General features: G+C 57.3%; 2 protein-coding genes across 2 annotated transcripts; one reads left to right on the forward strand and one right to left on the reverse strand.

Annotated features, from left to right (window-relative positions):
• Positions 1-1,026: 1,026 nt before the first annotated feature.
• On the reverse strand, positions 1,027-15,686 carry POMGNT1 (protein O-linked mannose N-acetylglucosaminyltransferase 1 (beta 1,2-)). Its single transcript, XM_036387614.2, has 22 exons — positions 15,595-15,686; positions 14,637-14,829; positions 12,542-12,650; positions 12,052-12,167; positions 11,731-11,796; positions 11,204-11,317; positions 10,422-10,539; positions 10,011-10,109; positions 9,416-9,543; positions 8,771-8,841; positions 8,431-8,506; positions 6,917-7,000; positions 6,746-6,787; positions 6,518-6,576; positions 5,920-5,992; positions 5,495-5,623; positions 5,086-5,211; positions 4,867-4,931; positions 4,469-4,513; positions 4,155-4,290; positions 3,728-3,837; positions 1,027-3,446 (listed from the first exon to the last, which is right to left on the reverse strand). Exons 2-22 carry the CDS (start codon positions 14,745-14,747, stop codon positions 3,338-3,340), a joined length of 1,986 nt encoding a protein of 661 aa, XP_036243507.1. The 5' UTR covers positions 14,748-14,829; positions 15,595-15,686; the 3' UTR covers positions 1,027-3,337.
• A 185-nt stretch (positions 15,687-15,871) lies between these two features.
• LURAP1 (leucine rich adaptor protein 1) lies at positions 15,872-21,706 on the forward strand. The gene is made up of 2 exons (XM_036387616.2): positions 15,872-16,105; positions 19,083-21,706. Exons 1-2 carry the CDS (start codon positions 15,896-15,898, stop codon positions 19,770-19,772), a joined length of 900 nt encoding a protein of 299 aa, XP_036243509.1. The 5' UTR covers positions 15,872-15,895; the 3' UTR covers positions 19,773-21,706.
• The last annotated feature ends 5,837 nt before the right edge of the window (positions 21,707-27,543 follow it).

Consider the following 27,543-nt stretch of genomic DNA (forward strand, 5'->3'; position numbering starts at 1 on the left):
CTTCAGGGTGGGCAGGTGAGGGGACAATGGCCTGGCCAGCTCCTGGGACAGCTGGGAATGCTCCAGCAGCAGCAGGAGGCACCAGGAAGTGAGCGAGACCCCCCAAAAAGGGCAGGATGATGATGGCTCATCTAACAAGTGCCCCGGGGTGATGAACCCTGGCATCAGCAGCACCTGGAGGGCCAAGGCTCTCCATCAGCCTCCACAGGTTCTCCCCTTCAAGGGGTTAACCTGCTTCTGCTCTCCTCCCTCTGTTTCAGGAGGGAAGGCTCCTATAAAGGCAGTGGTTTGGAGGTGTTAGACCTGAGCCCAGTCGCTCTGCAGGGCTCTGCCCCCAGCAGGTGGATCTGCCTCTCGCCTTTGGTGCCGCAGGGCTTGGCTGGGCAGGAGGCAGATGTGGAGGTGAGAGCCCCTCACCAAGGCCCTGGGACTAAGTAAAACACTTCTGCCAGGGTGTTGCCCTGCCAGAAAGGTCCTGGGGAGGGGCTGTGAGCCCAGCCTGGCTGCAGGGATCAGGCAGGGGAGCTGGATGGAGCTGGTCCACACTGGTGGCTGACACTCTCCCACTACCACTTTATTTCAGTCCTGTGGTCTCTGCCCCAGAAATGGGTGCATCCCCAGCCCTCCAGGGTTCCCTGCCCCATAGGGCAGACATTTGGAGTGGTCTAGAGTGTGACAAGGCTGTAGATCTCAGGACACAGCACCTGGACGTGCCAGGAGGAAGACAGGAACGAGTCACCAGGCGGCTCGTCAGAGTTTCCATCAGTTGATGAAGATAAAAGTGATAAAGCTTGAGGAGGAAATAGCTCACAAACCTGTGCCAGCCCTGCTGGCACTGCATGGCACTACACAGGGGACCTCTGCTGGCACAGGCCTGGGGCCACTGTCAGCCCACAGCCAGGCCTGTGCAGCCCTGGGCAGAGCAAGCCACCAGGGGACAGGGGTCTGTCCTCTCCAGGCAGGACCCCAGAGCCAGGGACCCCAGCCCTGTACCCTGCACAGGGCCAGCTATGAAACACACGAGGCTCAACAGCTTTGCAATGTTTACTCTTGAAAAAATAATTCCATTGAGAAAGCATCAAACCCTGGTGATGCCACACACCCAGCCCTGCCACAGCTGCCACTCCTGAGCCTTGCTGGGGGGACAGGGAGGGATGGAGAACAGCACCCCGTGGGCCTGGCCTGGTGTGTAGAGAAGGGGGAGCCTAAAGCCCACCAGCTGAGTCCTGCTGTCACTGAGAGCAGGGAGCCACAGCCCTGTTTGGCAGGGGAGGAGAGGGAACTCATGTTTAGCCATCCCCTGTCCCTAGGACCACCTTCCCCAGCCCCAACAGGAGCTGGGAAGAAGCCAAGCCTGAGCCCTACCTGAGAAGGGCAAGAGGATGCATTTAGTTTCCAGGGGAAGAGAGACTGAGCCTTGGGAACAGAGGTGCCAGGGAAGGGCAATGGAGAGCCATTGGGAAGTTCTACCACAGCAGGGCATGGGGAGCAAGCTACTTTTCCTCAGAAAGAAGTCAAATCCCTTTTCCTTCCTCATAAAAGCCCTGCCTTACCCTGAGGGCTAGCACAGGGGCCCCCTGCCCACTGGCTGCCAGAGCACAGTCCCATGGAAGGGCAGCACTGGGGTGGCTGGGGAGGGCAGGCCTGAGCCCCAGACCAGTACTGCAGCCTCAAGGGTGCCACTCTGCACGCTCCTGTTCCCCCCTGCATCCATCCCATCCCATCCCATCCCTGCTGCTGGGGCAGGTATGCAAAGGACTGTGAGGGCCAGAGTCCCTGCAGTCATGCTAGAGCTGTGCTGCATCCACACTGGGACCATCCTGGCCAAGAGGAGCTCCCTGCTTCACAAGTTTTCACTCCTGTTTTGGGTGAGGGAGAAAAGCAGGGAACAGAGGGTGGAGCCAGGGGGACAAGAGACAAACCTCCCATGACTGCACCTGTGCAGCTCTCCATGCTGCTTCCTGTGATCCATCCCTTCCCCAGAGCAATAAATAAATAACTTAGTGTAGTGTAGACCCCAATGCTCAGTTCACAGTGAGAAAATGAAGGGGAAGAGCCCCTGTTACCTTAGGGAAATGGCTGAGCAGAGAATGGATCTCCTGCTGCACAGATGAGAGGAGGAGCTGCACTGAGCAAAGCGACCAGGACTGCCCCCCGGGGTGCAGGGGCATTAGTACCAAATGGCTGGGGATGGGAGGGGGCCCTGGGATCCTTCCTAAGGCACGGAACCCCCTCCCTGTCCCTCTGCACAAGGGGTGTACCACAGTGGGAGGGCCAGGCTGCCCATCCCAGACGAGCTCATAGCTTCCCTGCCAGCAACTTACCAGAGTAAGGGTGGGAATTCAGGAGAAGAAACTCCCTCTGCCTTCAGCAAAAGCAGGGGATGCCAGGGCAGGGAGGATGGAGAGGCAGGGTACAGTACCACAGGCAAGGACCACAGTGCAGCCTCTCCTGCTCCAGATGACCCTGGCCCACCCAGCCCCTGCAGCCAGGGCATGATGCCTGCTGGCTGCTCCCTTCTCACTCTGCAAGGCACTTTCACCCCCTCTCCCACCACCCAGGGGCAGGGCTGCTCCCCACAGAGAAGGTGGGTGAGGACAGTCTGAGCCAGAGCACACGGCCTGGTTCACTTCCACCTACAATCACCTCCAGCTTCCAGAACTGCCTGCCCTCGTGCTGGGTGTGGGGTGTCCCTCTGTGTCTGCAGCAAGTCCAGCTCCTCTCCAGCATTCCCTTTTCTGTCAGCTGGGCTGCACCAGTGCCTGCAGCCCATGCAGCAAAGCCAGTGTGCAGGAAGATGTCCAACCCAGCACACAGTCTTCAAGGTGCATCCATCGTGCAGATAACAGGAGAGATGCTGGAATATCCCCTCTTCAGCACTGTGTTCACCATGGGGCACAAAGCCAGCAGGCAAGAGTTAATAAATAACACCCAGCTGGCAGGCTGCAGCACTCACACCATGCTGCCTTCTCAGGACTTCAGGGCCAAAAAGGAGAGCAGAGGTGTTTTTTGAGGCCCCCTCTAGGCTCCAGTTGAGCATCTCCTTCCTCCAGCCTTGCCCAGCCAGGGGGCAAAAGGAGCAGCGTTAGTAGAGTGTCTGTGTTATAAAAACCAAGTTCCTGGGATTGGGGTGGCATATCTACAGGGAAGGACCCTGTCCTGTGCAAGGGAAAGGGAGACCACAACAGGGGGCTGGAGGGAGCCCAACATCTGCTTTTGCAGCCCAAAACAGGAGTCTGTATCCAGTCACCAGCCTCCAAGAACTGCTGCCAACTGTGTCTCTGCACCGTGGGGGTCTCTGTGCTCCCCTGGTCCCCTTTGCTTCCAGCTGCCAGCCTCATGTCTGCTCTGCTGCTGCTGCCACCGCTGCTGGCACTGCCACTGCCCCCTCCTCCTTGGCAGGGGGCTCCATGTAGATGGGTGTCACCGACGAGGGCTTCTTGGACCTGCAGGTGAGGGGGCTGGATGGGAGCAGGCACAGCTGATGGGCCCCCTCAGGACCCCAATTTCCAACAGCACTGCCTGGCATGATCTCCTTCCCACTGGGACATCCTCCAACCCTGGGAATGTGTCCTGTCCCCCCCTACCACCACACACTGACTAAGGAGTGAAGCTGGTGTCCCCCAAGGATTGGGCTGGGACAGAAGTGCATGATGGTGTGTGCCAGGCAGGGGACAGTGCCATAAGGATGGGGCATTACTGAGCTCTTTGTGTCCCTGATACTCACGAGTAGGGGGAGGCAGGGACCCCCACCACAAGGAAGTGGTTCTTCTTGCGGAACAGCCGCCACAGCCCCTTGTGGTTCCCACGGACGTCCAGGTCCCAGATGTGGAGGCACTGGGGTGGTGAGGAGGGAGGAAAAGGCATCAGAGCCTGAGGATGGACACCAAGGCCAGGTGCCCCCTAGCATGGGAAGAACCACAACCCCTGCCTTCACTGAAACACAGCAGAGAGGGCTGTACCCCAAGACTGGGGAGGCACAGGGCTGCATCCCTCCAGCCACACCAATAGTTTCAACATCACCCAGAGACAGCAAGAACCCATTTGGTGAGCTGTGTCAATGCCACAGGAAAACCCCAAAACAACAGCCAGGTGTTTTCCAGCAATGCAGAGACCAGTGCAGGGCTGAGGACAGACCATGTCAGGACCCTCACCTTGGCAAGTTGAGTCCAGGTGGTGAAATCTGCTTCCTGCTCCATCCTGATGAACATGACGTAGACCTTGCCCTCGGTGTCGGGCACGAAGGAGTCCTCACAGGGGTTCTTGCTGTGGTCCAAGACCTCAGCCTCACTGTGGAAATGGAACAAGGAGTGAGAGGGAACCACATCTTCTCCCTATTCCCAAGTCAGAGTACTTCAGACATGCAAGATGTGGCTGGGGCCACCAGGGCCACCTCCACCCTTCCTTCTGTTCTGGCTGGTTCACCCAGTGTGTCTTGTGGTCTCTCCACCTTCCAGCAGGCACTCACCCCAGGAGCCGATGAATTTCAGTCTCATAGTTATCCTTCCTCAAGCTGTTGGAGAAGGAGAGAACACAGAGATCAGGGCAGAGTCAGATAGTTTGATCCAAATTTAAGACTGTCCCAGTGTAACACTAAAGGCAGCTGGAACCAATAAATGGAGAGCAGGGACTGCCACACATTCTTGAGATGTGGCAGCAAAACCACGACCCTTGAACATGTCCACCTCGAGCACAGGGTAGCCAAACACAACCTTGCAAAAACCACTGCCAGAACTCCCCAGCAGAGGCCAGCGCGCTGATGCAGGAGGTTATGGCCATTCCAGATGGGAGATGACTCCAGCACAAGGAGACAAGAGGCAAACCAAGCAACTGTTTCATCAAAGTCTCATTGTGATCAGTACTCACCTCTCCACATTTTTAAGCTGGACATTTGGAACAGTGTTGAACTTGTGCTTCTTGAAATAGGCTTCCTGGGAGAAAGAGAGAGGGTAGGGAAGGAAAACCAGATTTGATCACGGTCAGCAACACCTGGAGATGACCTCAAGCATCCCCAGTACTTGTGGAGGTGTCTGAGTCAGAGCTCAGCAGCAGGACAGGGCCTGGGGGCTGCAGGAGGTCACTCACATGGAAGTAGCCGTTCATGTTGAGCCCCACGATGCCGAAGTGGTAGGAGCGCGAGATGTCCGGGATGATGCACTCCCGGCCCTTCCGCTGCTCAGGCATCCGCATCCACATGTCCCAGTCCCAGAGCTGGGGAGGGGAAACTGCTGCTCACACGCAGCTCTGGGGCCATCCAGGGACCCTTCTGGGTGCCCACACCAGGTCCAGCCCCTTTGGCCCCAGCGCTGTGGATGGTCATGTGCCTCCTCAAGTTGCTGCCCGTCCCAAATCCATTCTGCTTGGGCATCCTTCCCAGTATAAGCACAGGGACAGTCCCTCCAGGAGCTGTACACCCTGGGACTGGGTGAAGATCAGGGCCTGGTGGTGGGCAGAGATGGGGGTGTAGATGAAAGGGTCATTCCAAGGTACTCACCTTCTCAGGGGTTGGCCACTTTGGCTCCAGCTCATCCTTGTACAGGCTCTTCCGGAGCACCCATCCCAGGCCTGGCATGGTTTCCACGCGGTACAGGAGTGATGGGTCCTCAGCTGTGTGCTCATAGCCCTGCAATGTTATGGGGAGTGTTCAGCACCCATCTCCCACCAGAAAAAGGGAGGCATCGTGCTCCATTGTGTTCCTCATTATGTAAAGAGGGGAACAGCCACTGGGAAGCACATGGCAGGGACAGGAGGGTGGTTTTCAGGGACACTTCTGAAGAGTCCAGGGCTGGGGAGACAGACCCACTTAGGGTGACAGTGGGGACACACACCCTGCTTTAAAAATGGAACCTGGACCCCAGTCTGACATGGAAACAACACAGGGCAGAGGTGGCCCCGCTCCACCATCCCTCCCTGACCCACCTGGTCATTCCAAGCAGAGATGCAGTACAGGCTCTCATCCTCCTCCAGAAGGTGTATTGACTGGCTCAGAAAGCTGAGAAAGAGTTGACCCGTGTCAAACACCCTTCTACCATGCAAACCAAGGCAAACCCTCCACCAAGAGATGAGCCACCCCCAACTGCTGGAACTGCTTATCTCAATTTTCGGCCTGAGATAACTGGTGGGAGACCAGGGGAGGAGCACCCAAACAAGCTAAGCTGCATCTCACCATGGGGAAAGGACAGCATTGTCTCCTGCCCATCAGTCTCCTCTCCTTAAGAAGAAACAGGAGCCTCATTAGACACTGCTCCTGTCCTCTGGCTATGGGGCAGCTCCAACCATGTGAATGGATCAGTGTCACCCAAAAAGCCTACCAGGAAGAGATCCCCAACACTGAAGTCACCCTGCACTGATTGCCAGGACAGTGGCCTCAGACTCTGAAGGTAGAGCTCAGTTATGGCTTTTGCCTGGAGTCTGCTCAGCCCTAGCTAAGTGAGCTACAGCTGGAAGGGATCCGGCCTCTCCTGAGCATCCAGAGAGCTTCCAGGAAATGATCCCACACAGGAACCACCAACTTTACCTGAAGAAGTCAACAGAAATGTCAAGATCTTCCTCCAGAACCACAGCAAATTTAGCATCCTGTAGGGCAAGGAGAACATCAGGAGGATGGAGATGAACAGGACAGAGCAGAGACACAAGCAGTGTGCTGTGTCTGTGAGGTTCCTTGCCCTGGAGGACTGATCCCAGCTGCTGTGGGACAGGGATCAGAAGTGCCAGGGGAAGGCTGTGCTGCAGCAGTCTCACTCACCGGGAACAGGTTGAAGGTTGCAGTCAGACTGGCTTTGTAGTGCTGCAAGAAAAAACAATCATTGTCTGTGTTAGCATCAACCTGGCACAGATCTGGGGCTGAGCCTGCCTCCCTAAAATGCTATTCCAGGTCCCTGGAAATAACTGTCCCAGGACTTGAAGGCTCTCTCACCTGGGAAACTCTGGCGTTTTTAATGCTGATGGGAGTGTGCTGTATTCCTGAGAGGCCAAACAGCTCCACGACATCCATTGGCTCCTGCAATGGAAAAGTGCAAAGTTCATCAAACGTGTGGGTCATTCTCCCCTCCTCTGCCAGTCTCAGCTCCCCAGGACAGAAGGAACATCCCCTGCATGTGGCTGTCTTCTTGGAGACTAGTGAGGCTCAACACAGACCCTGCAGCACAGAACTTGCCAAACCCTTGTGGCCCTTCAGCCCTTCAGCATCACCATGACTTTGTTAGCTCTTTTGGCAGACACAAAGTTGTATCCAAGATATTTGGGAGGTCCCAATTCCAGCCCCCCACAACAGTGCAGAAAGCAAACAGGTACAGCCAGGACCTCCTAACAGCTGCTTAATGGCAAGACCACAATCAACCCAACTTTCTCTCACAGTTGCCAAGAAAAAGACCTTTCTGACATAGGACAGGGGTCAGAAGTAATACAAATTTGGGCTGAGGTATCCCTGCCTCAAGAAGGAGCCACCAAGGCCTTCTCCAGCCCCTTACTGTGTATCCCACCTCCTGGCCACAAAAGAGAGAAGGAGCTCCCATTGGACCAACCCTTCCCCCTTCCCCAGGTATCCACCATGGCAGCTCGAGCATCCAGGCTGCCCCCTCATAGCTAAGGGATGCTGCTCCAGTTGCCATGGCAATGGATGCTGCTATCTTTAACTGCTCTGATGTGGTGCAGCAAGAGCCTGCATAAACAAGCCAGCTCCCCCAGCCCCACAATGTGGCAGTGGTGGGAGAGACCTGCAAGGGAACAACTGTCTCCATCCCAAAGCAGTACCTCACTGGATGCTGCAGAGATAAGGCCTAGCAAGCTCCTGAGATCTATTCAGATCCCACATGCCTGCCCCAGAGTACATTCCACTGCCAGACAGACATGGCTTTAAATGGGACTCTCCAGGGCTATACAGGTTGAGTGACAGGAAGGCCTTTGCCTATAAAGGTCCAGTTCTGGCCCACCTGGCCAGAACTCCACCTGGCCCCAGCTTTCATGAACCTCAAGCTTTGAGCCTTGGGAAAATACTGTTTTGTGTCTCTTCACCTCTTACTGAGAATGGAGCTGGACAGGCATGGCTGGACTGGTTTGTTCCTCTCTGTGTGAAGCAGCTCGACAGGTGATGTTACACCCAGAGCAGCTCAAGGGGCTGGCAATGCTCATCAAGTGAAAAAAGGGGATGGGGAGAGCCCAGCATGACCACCACGTGCCATTCCTGCACACCAACCCCCTTCTGACATGGGGATGTCAGTCCTGGGCTTTGGGAAAGGCCAAGGCAGCTTTACCCACACCCAAGGCTTGGCTAACTTTGGCTGGCTTTGTGTAGGAGCAGATGAGGAGCAGTGTGACGCACAGCAGGAGGAAGGTGACGAGGCTCTCAACTTGCCACCCTCCAAGGACTGGGTCAGCACTGGGCTGGGGGAGCAGGGAGCTAGCCACAGGGATCTCTGGCAATGCTCTCACCTCGTAGTAGCCATCAATGAAGACTGTGATCATCTGTGGATTGACGCCCTGAGCCGACAGCAAGGAACGCAGCATCCTGCGGAGAGACAGAGGGGCCTGAGTGCAGCACAGCCCCAGTGGGCACAGGCCCCTCAGCACAGGGCTGGGGATCCCTCGGGATGGGCAAAGTGTGCACCATTAGGGAACAGGACCCACCTATGCCTTCCCTTCCCCTCCCCAAGGTCTGCCCTTGGTGCCCACACAACCCCTGGATGCTGCCAGCAGGAGAGAGGGAAGGGCTGGGGCCATGCCTGGTCTTGTGGCAGGGAGCAGAGGAGCTGTGCCCTCTGGGAGTGCTTACCTGTACAGGTAGTTGGGGCGGTTCCCTGCAATGACAGCTACTGGCACATCAAAGACTTTATTGTCTTTGAGCTGGAAGAGAACAATGTGTGTGAGTGGGGGTGGGAGAGGCCATGCAAGCCAAAATGATTCCATGCCACTGAGAGTGGGATCCAAGGGGTAGGGACCCACTGTTAAGACAGCAGAGCTGCATAGTCCTACCTCTTGGCTCAGGGCCACACCAACCAACCAGGATGCCCTCAGCATGACTGAAAACCCTACCAGCCTCCTTTCTTCGCCTCACCTCTGACCCAGCTCCAAAATCCCAGTTTGCATCCACTCAGAGACCTGTGTCTGAACCCTTCAGCACCGTGCCAAGGACAGCCCAAAAGTCACAACAGCTTCTCTGTCTGTAGATATTCAGGCTCTGCTGCTTACACTGATATCCCTAGAATAGGGTAACTATTCCTGGCAACTCAGAGCAAAGGAATTTCCCTGCCACAGCATGACCTGCCCTCAGGTATTCACCCCGCCTTTGCTGGGGCTAAGGGCTTGCCCAGGGGCAGTGTGCATCACTCAGCTAGTGCTTAAGGCCAGTGCTCTGCATCAGCTGCAAAACACATCTGGTCCAGCCCAGCCCTCCCTCCGGGAGCCTTCCTGCACTCACAGGGTCAGGGTTGAACTCGATGGGTGTGGGGTCCTTGCAGCTGCAGACGCTGCCATACCCTTCCACTTTGCTGCAGAACCGCTTGCGGCGCCGGTTCAGCTCTGTGTCGGGCCAGTGGCACTCAGCATCTGGAGGCACCAAGGAGGAAAGACAGACCTGTCACCCTCACACACTCACCCTGGGTGCTCCAGCCTGGGAAACCACACACACAGCTCTCCCTGGGCTCAGCCAGCAAGCCAGTCCTTGGCAGTCAACAAGCAACACTTTGGACACCAGACACAACCCCAGGAGCCATTCAGAGCCCAACCCCATCTCTGGCCTTTCTGAGCAGCAGCGAGTTGCTCAAGGCCAACAGTCAGAAAACTGACCAGACCAGGTCTGGTCTGGAGAGGTGACAACTGGCCATGATCCCTCTTCTCCATCCTCACCTTTCCCAACAACCATGCCTGGAATTGCCATGGAAGTAGGAAGAAAAGGAGCTAAGCCCATTTTTAAAGTTACCATCATCATCTCAAAAAGCCTTAAATGACTGTGACTTAAAACCAGGCAGCAGGGAGACATCTCCCAGAGACACCACAGAGCAGACTGTACTTACCTTCCACAGATGTCAAGTGGACTTCTGTCTTCAGCAGAACGGGGTCACCCCACGTTGAGAGGGCAGGTGACTTGGCATGCTTCTCCCCATACACTTCTCCTGGAGCAGGAACACAGGGTCAGGACTGCCTGGAAGGGCCCAGCCCCACTTTGTCATGGCATGACAAGGGGCTGTCAGCCTGGGGGACAGCTTGGCACCTTTTCCCATTGGCCTCTGGCAAACTGCTGAAGGGAACATGTTCTGCCTCCATACCCCCAGGTATACCCTCCTCACCCCCAGGAATGGAGCTGCCACTCTCTGGGACTTGTTCCCTGATCATAGAGCCTGTTGGGGATGGGCTGGGTTTCTCTTCACCTGGCTTCTCCCAAAGAAAGAAGCCACAAACCCTCTCCCAGCCTGTGCAAGACTCACCCCCCTTCTTCCCCACAAAAGTCCACATGTCTCTCCAGCTCAGGAAAGGTGCAACTTGGCTCCCCAGGCTTTTCAGGACATTCTTGGCTGTCTCCTTGAGGTGAAAGGAGCCTTCATCCTGGAACAAAACACAACCCCGCAGCTGAGGTCTGGCTCCTGACAGGGAAGTCTCCCATCAGTACCAAAGGAGTACAGGGCCCACTCCTACCCTTGAACCAGTTGAGCCAGAAACTTTCAGGGTCTCTGTGCCACTAAAGCTGTCAGTGGCTTCATAATGGCCCACAGGCAGGTCAGAGGAATCATGAACTCCTGTTTCCTTGAGACCATATTGTTCTCAAGCAGGGCGATGTGTTAAGCAACACTTCACACAGCTAAACACAAAAACCTTGAAGCAGCACAGTGTTGCTTGCATAGCAGCCCAGACCTAGCACAGTCCATAGGGCCCCTGTAAAGCCTGGAACTGGGAGCCAGAAGGATCCCACCACATCCTTGTATTTCCTCACATCCATTCTCCACCTAACCCCTTGCATATGCTGTGGCCTCTGACACATCTGCTTTTTGCTCTCCTGCTTTGCTGGGCACAGCAGTACCTGCAGCAAGAAGGGAGAGCAAGAGGACAAGGGAGGTGATCCAGACAGGGAGTCACAGCTCCATGGGGATGTGACATTTAGTCCTGGGAATGCTTGATGACATTTAGGAGGCTACTACCCAGATGAGCTTCAGGACATCCTGACTCAAGATGACTTTTTTTTTTTTTTTTTTAATATTAGGGTCACACCTACCTTAATGGTGAAGATTAGGATCCGGCCCCGGGCAACCATGTTGAGGAAAAGTACCATGGCTTCATCTTCGTGGGGGGAATAGGTGTCAAAGACCCTCTTGGCCATCACATGTCCCTGTTGGTATTCATACGTCAGATGGATCTTAAATACGACATGGTATGGGCACACAGAATTACGGAGATCTGCCCTGGAAGCCTCACTCTCCTGAGCAACACAGGGAGTGGCTTTTCTGGTATGCCAGGGAGTCAGTCCCAGAGTTAGTCCCCAGGCAAGCTCAGCCCTCAGGCCTTCCTGCACAGAGGTTCATGGGCAGCATCACCCAGCCCCACAACTCCTCCCCTGCCCGCTCCCCAGGGACAGCAGGCAGCATGCAGGGACTCTCTGGATGACTGTGCCATGCTCTGCAAACTGCACACAAAAAGCATTCAGGGGCTTCCCTCCCTCCAGGCTGCCCCTGGCCTCAGGCACCCAACAGTTCAAGAGCAAGAACAAACTGCCCAGTTTAGAAAGACACAGGGATGTTTTACCGTGGCCTGATTTAAGACGATGACATGGATCCCTCTTCCCTGCTCCCGAGCCTCATCTTCCAGGACCTGCAAGTGGATAAATGATGAGAATCATATGCCAAGACCTCTGCTTATTCCCTGCCCATTCTGTGCAGCAGAGCCCCCAGACAAGAGGCAAATCTCTTTGGCTTTGCTGATGGCAGTGATGGGTGCCAGAGCAGAAGTCCTGGAAGCAGAACTTTTTGCCAGTCCCTGAAGTGCTCTCACCACTGCTGTTTGTGGCTTCACCCGTTCAGCTCTGCCCACCCTCTGCTCACAGGACAGCCAGCACCTGCCACTCACCGTTGTTCCATCCACAGCCACATAGACCTTCGACCTGCTGGAGTACACCTCGACATCCAGGACCTTCTTGTTGTTGACAGGGTGCCTGGGGACCTCCACATTCAGCATCTCGTCATCTACAGCAGAGAAACTCCCAGTTTCAACCAGTCAAGGCACCTCTAGCTCATCCCTGCTCTGTGCTAACCCATCCAGAAGGGTGTGCCCAGCAGGCACCCCAGCCCAAGGAGTCATGGGTGGGAATTTACAGGGATGGTAGGTAAGGGGAAATACCAAATGACAACAGCTCTGACCCCACAGAGATCTCTGCAGCCAAATGTGCTAAAGCCTTGAGTAAACAGACCAGGAAGGGAGCAGCATTTTCTATTAATTTTTTGTTAAACTCACACGCACAGACCTGTTTTTTGTGATGTAGCTGGGCACAAGTTAGCCCTGACTTAAAGAAACCCTTAATTTCCTTGCTTTCAAAGCACAACAGGATGCTGCCCCTCACCATAGTCCTGTGCAGACTCCTCTTCCTCCTCATAAGCAGCTCTCCTGGTGTCCAAGATCAGCTTGATGTTCACAATTACGGTCACAAGCAGGAAGAGGACAGCACCTGTCTGCAATGCAGGATGTTTTGTGTTAGAAATTTGTAAGTAACAACCCCAAAACCAGCCTGCCTTGGCATGGGCTGCAGGGCATCCCAAGGAGATCCTGCATGGGATCACAAGCATCTGACATTTCCTCTGATTTTTTCTGAGGAAAGCAAAGAGAAAGAAATACAGGTGACTGAGTTTCATGATGAAATGCATTCATCAGCTGGAGAGCACTGACTCCTTGATATGTGAGAATTAACCCACTTCCAACGTATCCCTGCTTCCAGATCTGTGAGCAGATTCCTGCTAAATTATTGCATCAAGCTTGAGGGTCCCTGCAGGCAAAGAGTTTGGTAATTCAGAGTTACAGCTCCCAGGGTAACCTTAACTTCTGCCTCTGCTGCAGCATCACTACTCTCACCCATCCCTCTGGAACCAAAGGAGGCACTCAGAGTGTTCAGAGGAGAAGAGATGCTGTGCAGCTGAATCAAACAAAGGGAAGAAGCTGAGGTCTGATTTCAGAAACTGCACTGTATCACAGGCTGCAGAGAGCAGCCTGCAGCCTTACTGTCTGCAGCAAACTTCAATTGCAACCCTTGTGGATGCTGACACAGAGGGCTTGGGAAGGTCCAGGGGCTGTGGAACAGACCCATGATTCTCTGAGGTTATGAATGGGGCTGGGATCACACACTGGCCTGCCCTTGGTGAGAGGCACTAAAAGGATTTCTGCCCTATCTGTCCAGCTACTGCCTCAAAGCTCTGTGCTGCTGCTATCCCTGCCAAGCAGGTCCAAGGAGTAACTGAGGAAAATGGAAAACCAGCAATAAGACAACACGATGGTATAAATGTCACTATGGCATTTTGGCTTGTTAATTTGCTGTTGACTCAGGACTATGAGCACCTTTTGGGATCTGTGCACAGAAAGCTTTTAATTAAGCACGAACAGAGCTGTGGGCTCATGGAGAGGCAGCAAGGCCCCCTCACCAACCTGCCCAGACCTTCTGCCCTGATGAGCATGAGGGAACAGCCCTGGTGACCAGAGTGAATAAGGCAATAAGGAATAAGAATTAAGCAAGACCAGCAGCCAGGTCTAGCAGAGGTGGCTTGGTCAAAGCTAACTAATGAATGCTTGGCTGCTGTAGATCTGGCTAATCCATATCTGCAGCTCTGGTCTACCTATTTTAAGCTAAATGTTCATCTGTGTTTTAAGCAGCGCCACAAAGTACAGAGATGTGTGCAGGCTCTAGCCCATTGCCCCAGCATGGTGAGCAATGCCTGCCTGAATCACCAGACCCATTTCCAAGCCCTCAATACCTTATCAGATACAAAACTGAACAGTCTTCTTGCCCAGGGAGCCCTCACGACCCTTTGTCCTCCCAGGCAGATGCAAAACCCTCCCCTGCTCCCTCCCACAGCAACCAACTGCCAGATCTCATGAGCTCCTCTCAGGAAAGGCCCCTTTTCTCTGTTTTGCTGCCATGGGGTCAAACCTTCCTGTCCTTACAGCCCCAGACTCCCCCCAGGACGCCGTCTCCACCAAGGATTAGCTGTTTTACAGCACAAGCAACCAAGCCTGAGGCTTTCCCAGACACCAGCTGCCTCTGGGGCATGAGATCCTATTACCAAGCCCTATTTTCTCTGTCCACCTGTTGTGCCTTAGACCAGGCTTGGTTTGCAAATCAAACAGCTAAAGGCTGAGCCTTGCAGCGATCAGCATGAGTCCAGAGCCAGGTTTCTAGCTGAAAGCTTCCAAGGCCACCTGGATAATTGTATCTCCTCCCACAGCCAGGTCTCAACAGGTCTGCTGGCAGCTGAAAGGAGCTGCTACACATAGCAGACCCTTCCACACACAGGCACTTGGAGGCAGCTTCTTGAGAAGTTATGCTTCCTCAGCATGTCAGGTCACCCAGACTGCCAACAGACGCACTTCCACCCATGCAGCTGCTCCATAAACTTGTAAATCCTGTAGATTATCCCTCCTAATCTGCTGCAGGGCCGCGGGTGACTCACCTGGCACAGCTTCCGCAGCGCGCGCTGGTTCATCAGCTTGTACTTCCAGGCAAGGTACCAGCTCCGCTTCTTGTGGGGCTTCACAAGGGGGTTGGGCTTCCACTCCTCCATAGTCCCGGGGGCTGGCAGGGGCAGCCGTGTGGGGCGGGGGTCAGGATGTGTGCTGCTCTCCTCTCATGTCCATCGGGGCTCCCTGCCGGGGGGAGAGAGCTGCTTCAAACCCTCGCCTCAGCAAAGACAGAGCCTGGCACAAACAGTGGCCATGGAGTGCACTGATGTGCCATGAGCAAAAGCCCTTTGGAGCAGAACTCCTGCTGGGGGCAGTGCAGGAGGCCAGGCTTTGCTGCAGGGTGAGGGGAAGCCCCTGAACTCGTCGGCCAGTGGCTGCCTCTGCTCCAGGCCAAACCCTCAGCGAGGCTGCGGCAGTGCCACGGGCCCGCTCTGGGAAAGAAAAGCAGCCCAAAGTCACAAGCAGACAACAGATCCATCAGTTGTTATGGAATGGGCCTCACTGGCCGTATGTGCCAGGGGTGCCTGGTGGAGAAGCACCCTCCCCACCAACAGCCCCATGCCCGCTATCGGGGTGCAGCCAGCCGGACACGGGGAGCAGCACCAGCCCAGCGTCCTGCCGGAGCTTCCAGCAGCCCCGGGCAGAGGAGCTGTGCCAGCGGGAGGCCGGGCGCCTGCGGGGAGCAAACCGCGGGGCCTGGGCGGGATGTGGAGCCCCGGCAGGGCCGGGGACCTGTCTGGAGCACAGCGCGCCCCAGCCAGGCCAGGCAGGGGAGGGGGAGAGGAGCGCTCAGGGGCCCAGAGGCACTCGGGGGGCGGAGGTGGCGAAGGGCCGGGCGGGAGAGCCGGGTGTCTGAGGGCGGCAATGAGCGGCGGCGGGGAGAGGGGGACCCAGGCGCTTCGGGACCGCGGGGAGGGCCGGGAGGCGTGTGCCGGCCGCGCTACTCACGGGGAGGCTGAGGCGGGGCCGGGCTGGGGCGGGCAGGGCAGGGCCGGTCCCGGCTCGGCGGTGCCGCCGCCGCCGCCCCGAGCTCCCTCCGCGCCGCTTCCGGCGCCGCAGCGACACCGCGGGGGGCGTGGCCGGAGCTGGCCCCGCCCCCAGCCCGGCCCCGCGCCGCTCCGCGCGCCCCGGCGGCCCTCGCTGGTGCGCGGGCAGGTGGTGGCGGGGGCGGGGCCAGAGGCGGGGCCGCGGCGGGGGCGGGGCCGGGCGCGGGCGACGGTGACAGCGCGGCTGCCGCTGCCCCACCCGCATGGAGGGTGGCGGGGAGGCGCTGCCCGCCGACCTGCGGGACCTGGCGGGCAAGGTGGGACGGCGCCCGCCCGCCGTGCTGCTGCGGGGGCTGCGGGCCGACACCGCCCCCGCGCCGGCCGCGCCGCCCGCTCCGCCCGCGACACCCGCACCGGCCCGCGGTGCCCACCCGCCACTCGCCGAACGCCTGCGGACGCTCCGCCTCGAGCTGGTGAGTGCCGCGGTACCGAGAGCGCTGCTGGTAACTGACCGGCCCGACCCGCGGTCACCGCAGCCGCCTCGGGCAGCCCGTTGCCACCCCCGGTGACAGTCCCCAATAGTGCCCGCGCTCTGCCTGCATTCCGGGGAACCCCCCTTGCTCCTCCGTGTCCCCGTTAACAGCCCCCAGCTCACAGCCCTTTTCCGGCCGCTCTCTGCCCCCGGCCCACGCAGCATCCACCCCCCGGAGTCCCCCTCGGCCACCTCCGTCCTGCCCCCCTCGCAGCCCCAGCGCCGGCTCCGTCGGGGATCGCGGTGTCCGGGATCAGAATTTAGGGCAGGGACCTTCGCCAAGGACATGGTGCTGAATCTCGTGTCTCCCGGGTGTGACCCCCAGGGTGACAAGGCACAGGCATCGCTGGGAGCTTTCCCGGGGTTCGGGGCGTCTCGGGTGGCTCGTAAAGGGCCGTGCTGCGGTGGCAGCCCTTCCCGGGGACCGGGGCAGTGCCGGTGGCAGCGTTCTCGCCTCCCTCTTTCGTGGAGGGAGCAAAGACCGGCGATGCCTGCGCCTCCGGGAAACGTGGCGAGGTTGGGCAATGGGTTCAAGTGCAGCTGGGGGAAGGGACTCTCCCACGCACGAACATGCCGAGCGGGTGGGAATGAGCATTGTTTCCATAGGGAAACAGGCTAAATACGCCCGCATCCCTGCGTGCCCCCGGGCGGCTGGAGCACCACCCAGCCCGAGCCCTCCGCTTTGGCTGATTCAATATCCCCATGGGTGCGAGAGCTTTCATCCTCCCTCTGCTTTCATCGTCCCTCCGCAGCGGAGGCTGCACCCTGACCGGAGGAGAAAGGTCTCTGGGGCAGTGCGGTGTTTGCCCTGCCCAGGTGCAAGCAGCCTCAGCCTATGGCCAGCAAGGCCTGCCTTGGGCCGGGCTTTATTCACCTTGGCTCAGAAAGGCATTTCCTTGCCCTGCCCTGGCTCTTCTTGCTGGCCAGTGAGGAACTGGGGACGCCTCACACACAGATCAGCAGCTTGGGATTGGAACGCAGGTGCCAAAACCCAGCACAGGGCTCTCCTCATCGCCCCATCCCCGTGAACAGGGACCAGAATTTCCCCCCCCCGCCCCGAGCAGCAGGAAACCAGCAAACCCTCAATGCTCTGAGGATAAGCTGGCCTGGGAGTGGGCGGTGGGAGGAGAATTTAGCAAATTCCCACTCTTGCCTCCTGATCTGAGGAGGAAGATTTATCCCTAGGGCTAGATATCTTGAAAGGAGAAGGCGCCTGAGGTTTCCTGCGTGATGGGGAGGGGAGCAAGGCTGTATCTGCCCGTGGAGAACGTGAGGAGGAGTGTGACAGTCCCCTGTACAGCCGTCCTTGCTGCGAGGTCGTGCAGTGAACTTCAGTGCATCTGGAGGAGTACAGAGAGCAGCCTGTGCTGGGTCTCCTCCCACAGTAACCATGTCTTGCTGGAGAGGGGTGTTCTTGGAGTGCAGTGGGGAGGTCAGGCTGGTGTGAGCTAGCAGCAAAGTGATGGCTAACTCCTTCCAGCAAGCAGTATGGAAAGCAGGGAGTGTTATCCCACCCTCTGCTTTTGGGTTGGCTCCCCGGGCATCTCTGACAGCTGCAGTTCTGCACGAGGCAGAGAAAAATGGGGAACCCCCCACCAGGGGTTTCCAGCTCTCCTCCTCCTCCGCCGTCTCCCTGCCAAGGCCAGATGCTTTAGCAGTGCGTGCAGAAAAGTCCATTGTAGGCAGTTTTTTAAATAACTTGCCTAGAAAGGAAATTTCTGTACTTGGAAGCTGGCTCCTGCCCCAATCCGGGCACATCCCTGCTATTTTTTATTTAAATCCAGCTTGAGGAGCATGAGGAGGGGGTGGGAGGGCTGGTGTTGAGTCTTTACAAATCTTTGACTCTTTTTTTTCTGTCGGCTGGAGTGAGAGGTGTCACGTGCTGAAATCCTGGCTGGAGTTTTCCCAGGCTCCTTCCTCGGATGCTTCTGTGGCTGCTCTGGCTGTGGGACCGGAGACAGGGGTCTCAGGAGGCTGTGGGGTCACCCGTGGGCAGGCGAGTGACTCCCAGGGTACCGGATGCTGAAAAATGATCCCTGGGGAGCACATGGATTTCTGTCCCAGCTTGCTGATGCTGGGCACAGGATGTGTTTGTGAAGGAGTCCGTGGGCATCTGCAGCCTGAAGGCTGCCTGTATGTGCCCTGCAGTGGGTTTTCCCCCTTTCCCCCCATCGTGGCCTTATTTCCTTTCCTGGCAAAATATTTGTGTCCTGTGCAGGGGAAATCCAGTGGCTTTTGGCGGCCAGTATCATACAGACAGGAATGTCTTGGCACACGGGGCTTTCCATTAGGAAAACAGATGTTTCTGCAGCAGCTGAGGTTTGCAAAGAGCTTCCCCAGGCTCAGAGGGGCAGGAGGAGTTGGTGAGGCGAGTGGTGTGATCAGCAATGCCTGTCCTCCTGTTTTGGAGTGATTTGGGTCTCCAGATCCTGCCATGTGACATTGTCACCAGGCTTGGTTCAGACCCTGGAAGGTGAGAAGTAAAGGCATGAAGGAACCAGCCTGGGGAAGTGCTGATGGTCCAGCCAGACCGTTGCACTGAGCAATGCCTGATCCTCTTGCCCTGCCAGCAGCCTCCCAGGTTGTGGAGGATGCTCTGGGATCAGATCTGCATCCAATACCTCCAGTTCCTTGCTTACTCCTTGTTCCCATAGAAGATAGCAACACAAGTGCCCTGGTTTATTTCCCTGAGGGGGTTGGTGGCTGGTGGGAGCCATAAGTTGTTGGTCACTGATGGCCGTGTCCCCGGGTCTTGGACAGGGCCCCCTGGGATGGCTCCCTGCGGGATCTTCTCCTATCCCATGCTCTTCATCAAGCAGCTCAGGAGACCTGAGGCCACCACAGTGACACCTCAGTTGGGCTGGGACACGAGGCCCCTGGGTCACCTCAACGCCCCTGTGCTGTCTGTCTCCCCCCAGGCTTACCTGCGAGCTGTGGACGTGAAGATCCTGCAGCAGCTGGTGGTGGTGAACGAGGGCATCGAGGCGGTCAAGTGGCTGCTGGAGGAGCGGAGCACGCTGACCAGCCGCTGCAGCAGCCTGGCCAGCAGCCAGTACAGCCTGGTGGAGAGCCAGGAGGCCTCCCGGCGGGGCAGCTGGGACAGCCTGCAGGACCCCAACGACAGGCTGGACAGCATCTCTGTCGGCAGCTACCTGGACACCCTGGCCGATGACATGGATGAGTACTCCCACAACGCCGCTGAAACCGCTGCCGCGTCCACGTCAGGCAGAGCCCTGGCCAGGGCAGAGCAGGATTGGGTCAGGATCGACCTCGAGAGGGGTCCTGCAAAGCAAGAGAAGGACACAGAGGAGCACGAGTGGCCCCACGTGGACCTCTCCCCACCTGGGTTGCCCCAGGATCACCGGTTGGCTAAAGAGCCCCAGGTGGCCAATGGGTGTTTGGGCCAGCAGTCCCCCTCTCTGGAAGCAGACAGAGACACCAAGTCACCACCAGGGGCCAGGGAGAGGCTGGGGAAGGGAAATCCAGATGGGAAGGCTTGGAAAGCTGAGGCTGACCTTGAGAACTGCAAACTCAACAGCAAACTGCACCTGGAGTACGATGCCCACTGGCGCTGGCTCCAGTCACAGGATGATGTGACATTCTTATAGCCCGTGGCTTTGCCTTCCCAGTCCAGCTCTCCCAGCTGCCCACTCTGCTTCACTTCTCTGTGCTTGGGAGAGTTGGGGTGTCTGGAAAGGGGGGCCAGGCTGGCTTGGTGGGTTGCACTGTTCCTCTGACAGCCCAAACAGCATTTGGTGATGCAGCCATAAGGGACTGGGTGCCTGCCCTGCAGCACATTTCTGGGAGAGGATGGGTGAAGCGGGTCCTGGTAGATTTAATCCTTTGCTCTAGGGTGTTGCTTGCAGGTGGCTGGACACCCCTCTGTTGTCCTTGGTGGTGGTGGTGGGGAAATCTGGGACAGTGGTGTTCCTGGAATCTCTCCCTCTAATCTTCAGCTTCGTTTGCGCAAAAACTGGGGACCCTTCCCCCAAAATGACTACCCTGAGAGGACAGGAGGCACTGCCATGCAGCCACAGCTTGGTGGCACCAGCATGCTCAGTGTGGGGCAGGACCATCAGCAGGGCATCCCTGTTGGATCTGCTCATTTCCATCATTGTCTTCAAGGCCAGTGTCCATCCAGGGCAGGGCAGAACTGGGATTTGGCCCCAGCACGTGGTGGATGCTAAAAAACCCCTCCTTGCAGGTGCAGCCCTGCCTGGTTTAGATGCCTCTGTGAAGCCAGTCTGAGGTGGGGCTGGGGAGCCTCTGTCTATGCTCTGCAGAGGAAGGATGATGGTGCAGACTTCCCAATGTGGTGACATGAGAACGACAAAGCACTGGGTGGGAAATGGAAATCCAATTCTCCCAATCTGTTCCTGGACTGTCCTCCACCTTGGGAGCAGTCCTGCAGGATCCCTGGATGTGGCAGCACACGGGCAGCCTGGCAGAGCCTGCAGGGCTCAGAGGGGCTCCTGCTCTCCCCTGACACGGTGTGATGGTGGGGAAGGCAGGGGTTCTCCATCTGTGGGATGAATGGTGCCAGGTCTCTGCCTTCTGCCAGCAACCAGAAACATTTGGGTGCTCTGTTGGGGTGGATTTGCAGTGACTCTGCCCTGGAGACATCTCTTGTCTCTTAGCCTTGGCTTCTGCCTGTGCCTTTTGCTGTCCCCAGCATGCCCCTCGCTGGCTTGTAGAGCATGGCTTGCAGCTGGAGCTGTGTGAGAGCTTGGGCAGGACCTTCTGCCTTCACCAGGTGATGCAGGAAAGGACCTGAGCATCCTGATCCAAGGAGCCAAGCTTTTCCACATTTATGGATAAGCCTGGAGTGTCCTGACTTCAGAACCCTTGGGTACATCTGTCCCCTGCCCAGTGCTGTGATGGCTTTGCTCTCACCCTCGTGCTGTTGTTCCCTTGCCTGCATGGGTCACAGCTTGGATCTGTTTGATGGCAGGAGTGAGGACATGGTCTCAGGGTGTCAGTGGAAAGCTAAGAGAGAGGGAGGTGACTGGCTGTGATTTCCAGATGACAGATGTGAGCTGGCTGTGCTTAGGAAGGTGGCTGGGTGCACAACAGGTTAGGCTTGGTGTCTCTGTAGCAGCACCTTCAGTGGAAATTATCCTCTGTTCTGAGAGCCCCAAGCACCCTCCCTTCCCCTGCAGGTCCTCAGAACCCCCCTGGATGGATGTGGAGAGCAGGACAATACCCAAAATTCTCAGAGATGGTACCTGCTGAGGACTTAGGTGGATCCCAGCAAAATGGGAGTGGGTTCCCTTATGCAACAAGCATCCATCTGCCTGCCCTGGAGCAGTTGTGCTTGCCTTGCCACTGCCTGTGAGCATCTCGTGGCTCCCTGCTGACACTGAGCCACCGTGTCCCCAAGGCTGGCTGTCCCCTGCTTTGCTGCTAACCCTGCATGCAATGAATCAGCTGAGGGTCCCTGGGGGGGACAGGGTAAGTCCTTTGGCACTGTTAAAATAATTCTCAAAAAAAAAACAAAAAACCAAAACATAGCTGGCTTAATAAATGTTTGTGTTTCTCCCAGGCCACGCTGTCAGTGCTTTGCTGAGCTCACTGGTGTTTCTAGGGAAAGGGGAGAGGCTGTGGGGTGGAATGCCCTGGAGCCTCTGGCAGTCCTGCAGAAGGGCAGGCTTAGCCCCAGACCTGAAACAGGCACAGTCCAAGTGTCTGGGCATTTGTCCCTTCTCACATCAGTCATAAAAGTCACTTTTCCTGAAGCAGCTGGGTACCGGGGCCCATCTGCTAGGAGCAGGGGTGACTCTATTGATCTCAGCTGGACTATGTGTCAAACAGCACCTTCACCCTTCCTGTCCCATATTTCCAAGGAAGATCATTTTAGGTGTTTGCCAGCTCTGTTAGCTGTGCTGGAGTCTTTGCTTCCTGTGTTCTGCAGTGGCAGCTTTGGCTCCCATGACTTCCTCCACCCAGGAGGTGCAGCGTGGATCTGGGTGTAGAGCAGAGACTTCTCCAGCCCAGCCGGGCTGGGAGCAGCACAGCTCTGATATCAGCTGCTGGGATTTGCTCCTGGGTGGATCCCTTTAAAACCACTAGAGCCAGTGCTCATGCAAACATCAGCTTTTCCAAAGCAATGCAATCAGCTTACCCAGCCCTGCCATCCCAGCCTCAGCATCCCTTCCAGCTCACGGCCTCGACACCGAGAGTGTTTGCAAGGGGGGAACTGGATGCTGGAGCCAGCAGGACTCAGCAGGATTTCCCCAGTTTCTGCTGGGCTGAGGAAAAAATTGAATAATGAAGAATACCTTAGACATAAAATGCCCAGCCTACTTCTCTTACAAACCTAGACCTCAGCAGTTGGATAACCCCGTATTGCTGCAGAAGAACTTTTGCTGGGGCTTCCCTGGCCATGGACTCTTCAGCCTGGCTCACATCAGCCCGAGGTGCCCATACTCACAAAATCTGTGTCCCCCAGATCCCAGCCCTTGGAGCTGGAGGGGTGGATGGGACCTCGTGGTTGTCTCCCTGCTGTCTCTGGGCTGCCTGGATGAGGGATCCCAGGCATGTGCAGAGCCAACTTCCCAAACCTCCCCTGGGGAAACACACGGGGACCTGCATCTGGCTGAAAGGTGGGTGCAGCAATGGGGTGCAGAGCACCTGTGGGTAGGAAACAGCCCACAGCACAGATCCACAGCCTTCCTCCTGGCCTGCCTGGCCCTGACCCTGCTGCTGCTGCCCTTGAGCTGCTCTTGGGCTGTTCACTGCTGGTATCAGGTAAGAAAACAAGCAGATAAAACAGGCGGGATCCCAGCTGTGCCAGAAAACACCCACCTCTGTTACAATGAAAACACCAGCCAGCCAATTTTTTTTTTCCAGATATACACAGAGATTAGAGTGCCTTAACGAGGCAGTAAAACACTTCAATAGCTCTCCTTGCTTGTTATTAAAATGTCCCCTGGGCTTTCCCTTGCCTGTGTGCAGCTCAGCTCCGAAAGGGCCTGTCCCCAGAGCCAAGCAGCCATTTAAGCAATTTCTGTTAGTTCCTGTGGGGAGGAAGCATGAAAATATCCTTTTCTCAGGGGAAAAGGTCCCCGTGGTCGGAAGGGAGGTGGCTGAACTCTGTGTCCTTTGGTCTGGTGGCCCTGTGGCCCCACACCACTCCATGGGCTGGCTGGCATGGGGAGCATCACTGTGGGGTGACCCTGGGAGTGGGTGCAAGCACAGCCTGTGGGGCTGGATCACAGTGCCCCCACCCTCCTCTTCCTTGGAGATTGACCTGGTTATCTGTAACCCTTTCTGGGGAGCAGTGCTGTGAGCAGAGCTCTGGTTTTCTGCTGCCTGACCCACTGCAGACAGTGTGGGGCAGGAGAGGCCAACCAATGGGACAGGAAAGGCTATGTGTTGCCCCCAACCCCTGCTCTCAGCCTGCCCTGTTCTGGCAGTGGGGATGTTCTGATGGTCTCCTGGGCAAGGCTGAAGTGTTGGTGCTGATCCCAGCACAGTGGTGATCCCCAGATGCCCAGGAAGAGCTCCGTGATGCCAAAGCTGCCTCCAGTTTAGGACAATTGAGTTCAGTCCACTCCTTTGGGGCATGGTAGCCAGGCTGGCCCCATCAGCCAGCTCTCCAGCCAGCACCCCACAGTGCCCAGGAGCCCCCAGTGCTGGGTTAAATCAGCCCAGTGTGGGATTATTGTGAACTGAGTTTCCAGCTGGCTTCCAGCTTTTCCTTCCCACTGCCCCAGGTTCACAGGTCTCCAAAGAACCTCCTACAGCTTTTGTGCAAAGAGGAGAACAAGAGACATCTCCCTTCCTGTGCCTGTCTTCTGCTGAACCTCTACAAACCCTGGAGAAGCCACACTGGACAGGGGATGCTCTGCCCAGGGAGGCTCAGACACCAGATGGGGTCTCCTGGCAACCTCCTGCCTCCTCTCCAGCTTTGGGAAGCTCCTCCTGAGATTCTTGGTGTCTGCAGCTCAGTGACTGTGAGGCTGCTGAACGGGGCGCAAAGTCAGAGTGTGAACCTGGAAGGAGCTGAGCCTTTGGGAAATGCCTCCCCAGGCTGTTTGTTCCCTGCCAGGGGCTGGCAGCAGGCCAGGCCTTTGCTTTGGAGAATAATCCACTGGCTTTAGAGCTCCCAGCACTCCTGGGGAGTGAAAAACAAGTGTGACTGCTCAGGGCCTCGTGGGTGTGTGGGCACGGGTGGGTGACAAGGGCAGGCTCAGGACTTCATTCCCTGCCTGTTCCAGCCCAGCTGGGGGCACAGCTGTCCCCTTCCTCCTCACTGGGTGCTGGCTGCCCCCCTGGCCCATCAGCATCCCTGGTATGCCACCTTCTTCCCACTTCCATCACCCATTGCTGGGCAGGGATCCCCCTACGCTTCCCACACAGGACTTGGATCTGGGGACATCTTGCTCAGTGGCACCCCAGGGGTGACAACCAAAACACGTGTGTGCCCAGGAGATGAGTGTGCTCCTGGCACTAGCTCTGCCTCAGTCCCCAGCAGGGAGCAGCAAAAAAATCTGAATTGCTCTGCTGAGAAATTAATCTTCTTTCCCTGTCTTAGCTCAGCCTGACCTAGAAGAACCACCCCCCCCCCCGCCATTTGTTTTTTTTTTTTTTTTCCTCTGTGGGGTGTTTAAAGGGAAAATTACAGCAAATGTGTTGCAAAGAAGCTGTGGGAGACAGGGGCCAGACCTCCAGCAGGCAAAGTGGTTTCAGACAGGATTTGCCAGGCTGCCCTCTCCTGAGACCCTCTGAGCTGGGGTGGGTGGGCAGAGAAAATTTCATCTGAAAAAGCATGGGCAGTAGAACAGAAACAGTAAAAGGTCAAGAGCTGTGTTGGGGTGTTGGGTTCCTGCTGGCAGGGTGCAAAGTCAAGGGGACTTTTGGCTGGGGAGAAGTAAAAGCAGAGCTGCTGGAGAGAGAAATGGCAATGGGAACAAAGCAGCTGCAGTGCCCGTGCCCTCCCTTGGTGGCTGTGGTCCTGGGGTGCTCACAGGGACTGGGGCTGGCTGGAAGGACAGCACTGACCACCAGGACAGCCACAGGAGGGGAAATATGCCTCTCCCAGAGCCTGCTCCTGCCCCACACCAAACCTTCCACTGCCCCCAGAAGGTTTCACATCCCTTTTCCTCAGTCCCTTCATGCCCAGGGATGAAGCCTGCATGGCTCAAATGTCATCCGTGGCTTCACAGGCACAGGCTGGGTGAAGGAAACCAGGCAGCCCAACACCAAAATGATCCTGACAAAATGCTGAAGCTCACACCCTGGGGCTTCATCTACCTTGAAAGCTCATCAGCTGCCTACCCTCATCAGGGTTAGGGTTAACCCTGCTCCCTCCCTGCCTCAGCTTCCCTTTTGTAAAGTTGGGGAAATAGAAAGGAAAGAAGCCCCCAGTCTCCTCTTGTGCCTGAGGACTTTCTTGTGGCTGTGCTGTGGGGTTGGTTCCTGTTCCACAAGCCTTGGAGGAGAGCAGGGAGGCCAGGCAGTTGTTCTGGTGCTCATCCATGTGTCTCTGTATGTGTGTCTGCCTGTCCCTCCTTGTCAGAGTGCAGCACCTGTGGCTGTCCCATCCCTCCTGAAAAGGGGTCTTGAGTCCAGAACCACCCCCAGCTGGGGTCTGTGCGCTGGGAGAGGGGCAGTGCTGGGAGCCAAAGGGTTTTGAGGCAGTTTTTGGGCAGCAGCCCCGTTTTGGAGGCTCAGCCCTGCGTCTCGGGGCAGGAGGTGCAGGCAGTGTGAGCAGCAGGGATTATGGCTGCTATAAAAAGCAGCAGCATCTCTCCTCTCTGCTCCCTAAGGCGCTTAGGGGAGGAAGGAGGGAATTAAAGAGCAACCTCCTGCACTAAGAGGTGCAGTCAGAATAGCCTGGCACACTCATGAGACCCCCTCCTCCTCAGCATCCCCAAAAATCCTCCCCTGGGCAAAGCAGGCCCTTCATGCTCTTCCTGGGTCCCTGCTGTTGGATCACTGGAAACTTGTCCCCTGCTCAGAGGTTGTGGGGGACAAGGAGAGGGCTGAGGAGGACAGCTGAGCCTGCAGAGGGGGTCCTGGTGGGCAAGAGGAGCACACGGGGATGCTGTACCACTTGCACACCCCAAACAAAAACGTGGAGCACTCCCCCATCCTCACAGCCTCACTCATCTGCCTGGTCCTGTCCTGCCACCCTGCTTCCAAGGTCCTCTGAGGGTACTGGTGATGTCCTACAAAATGCAGCCAGCTGCATGGGTGCATGGCTGGACAGAGAAACACTGAGGTCTTGGAAGGACAGGGGTTGCTGCAGCCCACAGCCATGCTCTGCCTCCAGTGTCTGGAGGCAAAAAGGCTCCGGGGTCTTGGGACTCTCTGACAGTCATTCTCAGAGCTCAGCACTAGTGTGGGCTCTGGTGACATGTCTGGGGACAAAGCAGGGGGAAGGCAGGTGCCAGATGATGGCAGTGGTGCAGGGAAGGGGGGATGAGAAGGGAGGTGGTGTGGGGAGCAGCTGCCCTCTGTGGTGTCCCCCCGTTCATGGCAGGTTCCAGCGGGGTGAGTTCCACAAGCAGCCCCTGCAGAGCTCTGGTGCCAGCCCTGGCTCCTGGCATTGCCCAGGTTGGTGTTTCCCCTCGCTGTGGGCGCTGCTGCAGCATCACCCAGTGCTTGGTCAGTCCTGGAGGTGGGCACAGCAGCAGGACCCCCCTGGCACCCCGCAAATGGGGATTTCAGAGAGGCTGAGCGGAGGGCTCGGGGCGCTCCCTGCCAGCCCTGCCCGGCTCCGGCGGCCACAGGAGGGAGCTGGGCTCCTTCCTTCGCCTGGGCCCTTCCTTCGCCTGGGCTCCTTCGTTCGGCTGGGCCCTTCCTTCGCCTGGGCCCTTCCTTCGCCTGGGCCCTTCCTTCGCCTGGGCCCTTCCTTCGCCTGGGCTCCTTCCTTCGCCTGGGCTCCTTCCTTCGCCTGGGCCCTTCCTTCGCCTGGGCTCCTTCCTTCGGCTGGGCTCCTTCGTTCGGCTGGGCCCTTCCTTCGCCTGGGCTCCTTCCTTCGCCTGGGCCCTTCCTTCGCCTGGGCTCCTTCCTTCGCCTGGGCCCTTCCTTCGCCTGGGCCCTTCCTTAGGCTGGGCTCCTTCGTTCGCCTGGGCCCTTCCTTCGCCTGGGCTCCATCCTTCGCCTGGGCTCCTTCCTTGGGCTGCTGCTCCGGGGACAGCCCCGCCAGCCCTGCGTGCGAGCCGCTGCCTGGTGCGGGAGCGTCTCCTGGGGTCAAACCGCGTCCTGTGGGACCCCCGAAGGTGTCCGGAAGGCAGCGAGAGCCCGGCTGGAGTGCAGGGGCTGCCTCCGTGCCCAGGGAAGCCTCCACCTCATCCCCAGCAGCTGATGGGTGATGGGGCTGCGGTGTATCGGTTGTGCCCAGGGGGTGGCGTGTCCCCATGGTGAGCAGGG

Source organism: Molothrus ater, chromosome 9 (genome assembly GCF_012460135.2).
Source record: "Molothrus ater isolate BHLD 08-10-18 breed brown headed cowbird chromosome 9, BPBGC_Mater_1.1, whole genome shotgun sequence".
In the NCBI taxonomy this organism is placed as follows: Eukaryota; Metazoa; Chordata; class Aves; order Passeriformes; family Icteridae; genus Molothrus; species Molothrus ater.

Bases quoted from the DNA above. Each gene is read 5' to 3' on its own strand.
- LURAP1 (XM_036387616.2), top strand. From the start codon at position 15,896: ATGGAGGGTGGCGGGGAGGCGCTGCCCGCCGACCTGCGGGACCTGGCG. The intron at 16,106-19,082 runs GTGAGTGCCGCG...GTCTCCCCCCAG, and splicing joins GGACGCTCCGCCTCGAGCTG to GCTTACCTGCGAGCTGTGGA.
- POMGNT1 (XM_036387614.2), bottom strand. From the start codon at position 14,747: ATGGAGGAGTGGAAGCCCAACCCCCTTGTGAAGCCCCACAAGAAGCGG. The intron at 11,318-11,730 runs GTAAAACATCCC...GAATACCAACAG, and splicing joins TCGTCTTAAATCAGGCCACG to GGACATGTGATGGCCAAGAG. The intron at 5,212-5,494 runs GTGAGTACCTTG...TCCCCTCCCCAG, and splicing joins AGTGGCCAACCCCTGAGAAG to CTCTGGGACTGGGACATGTG.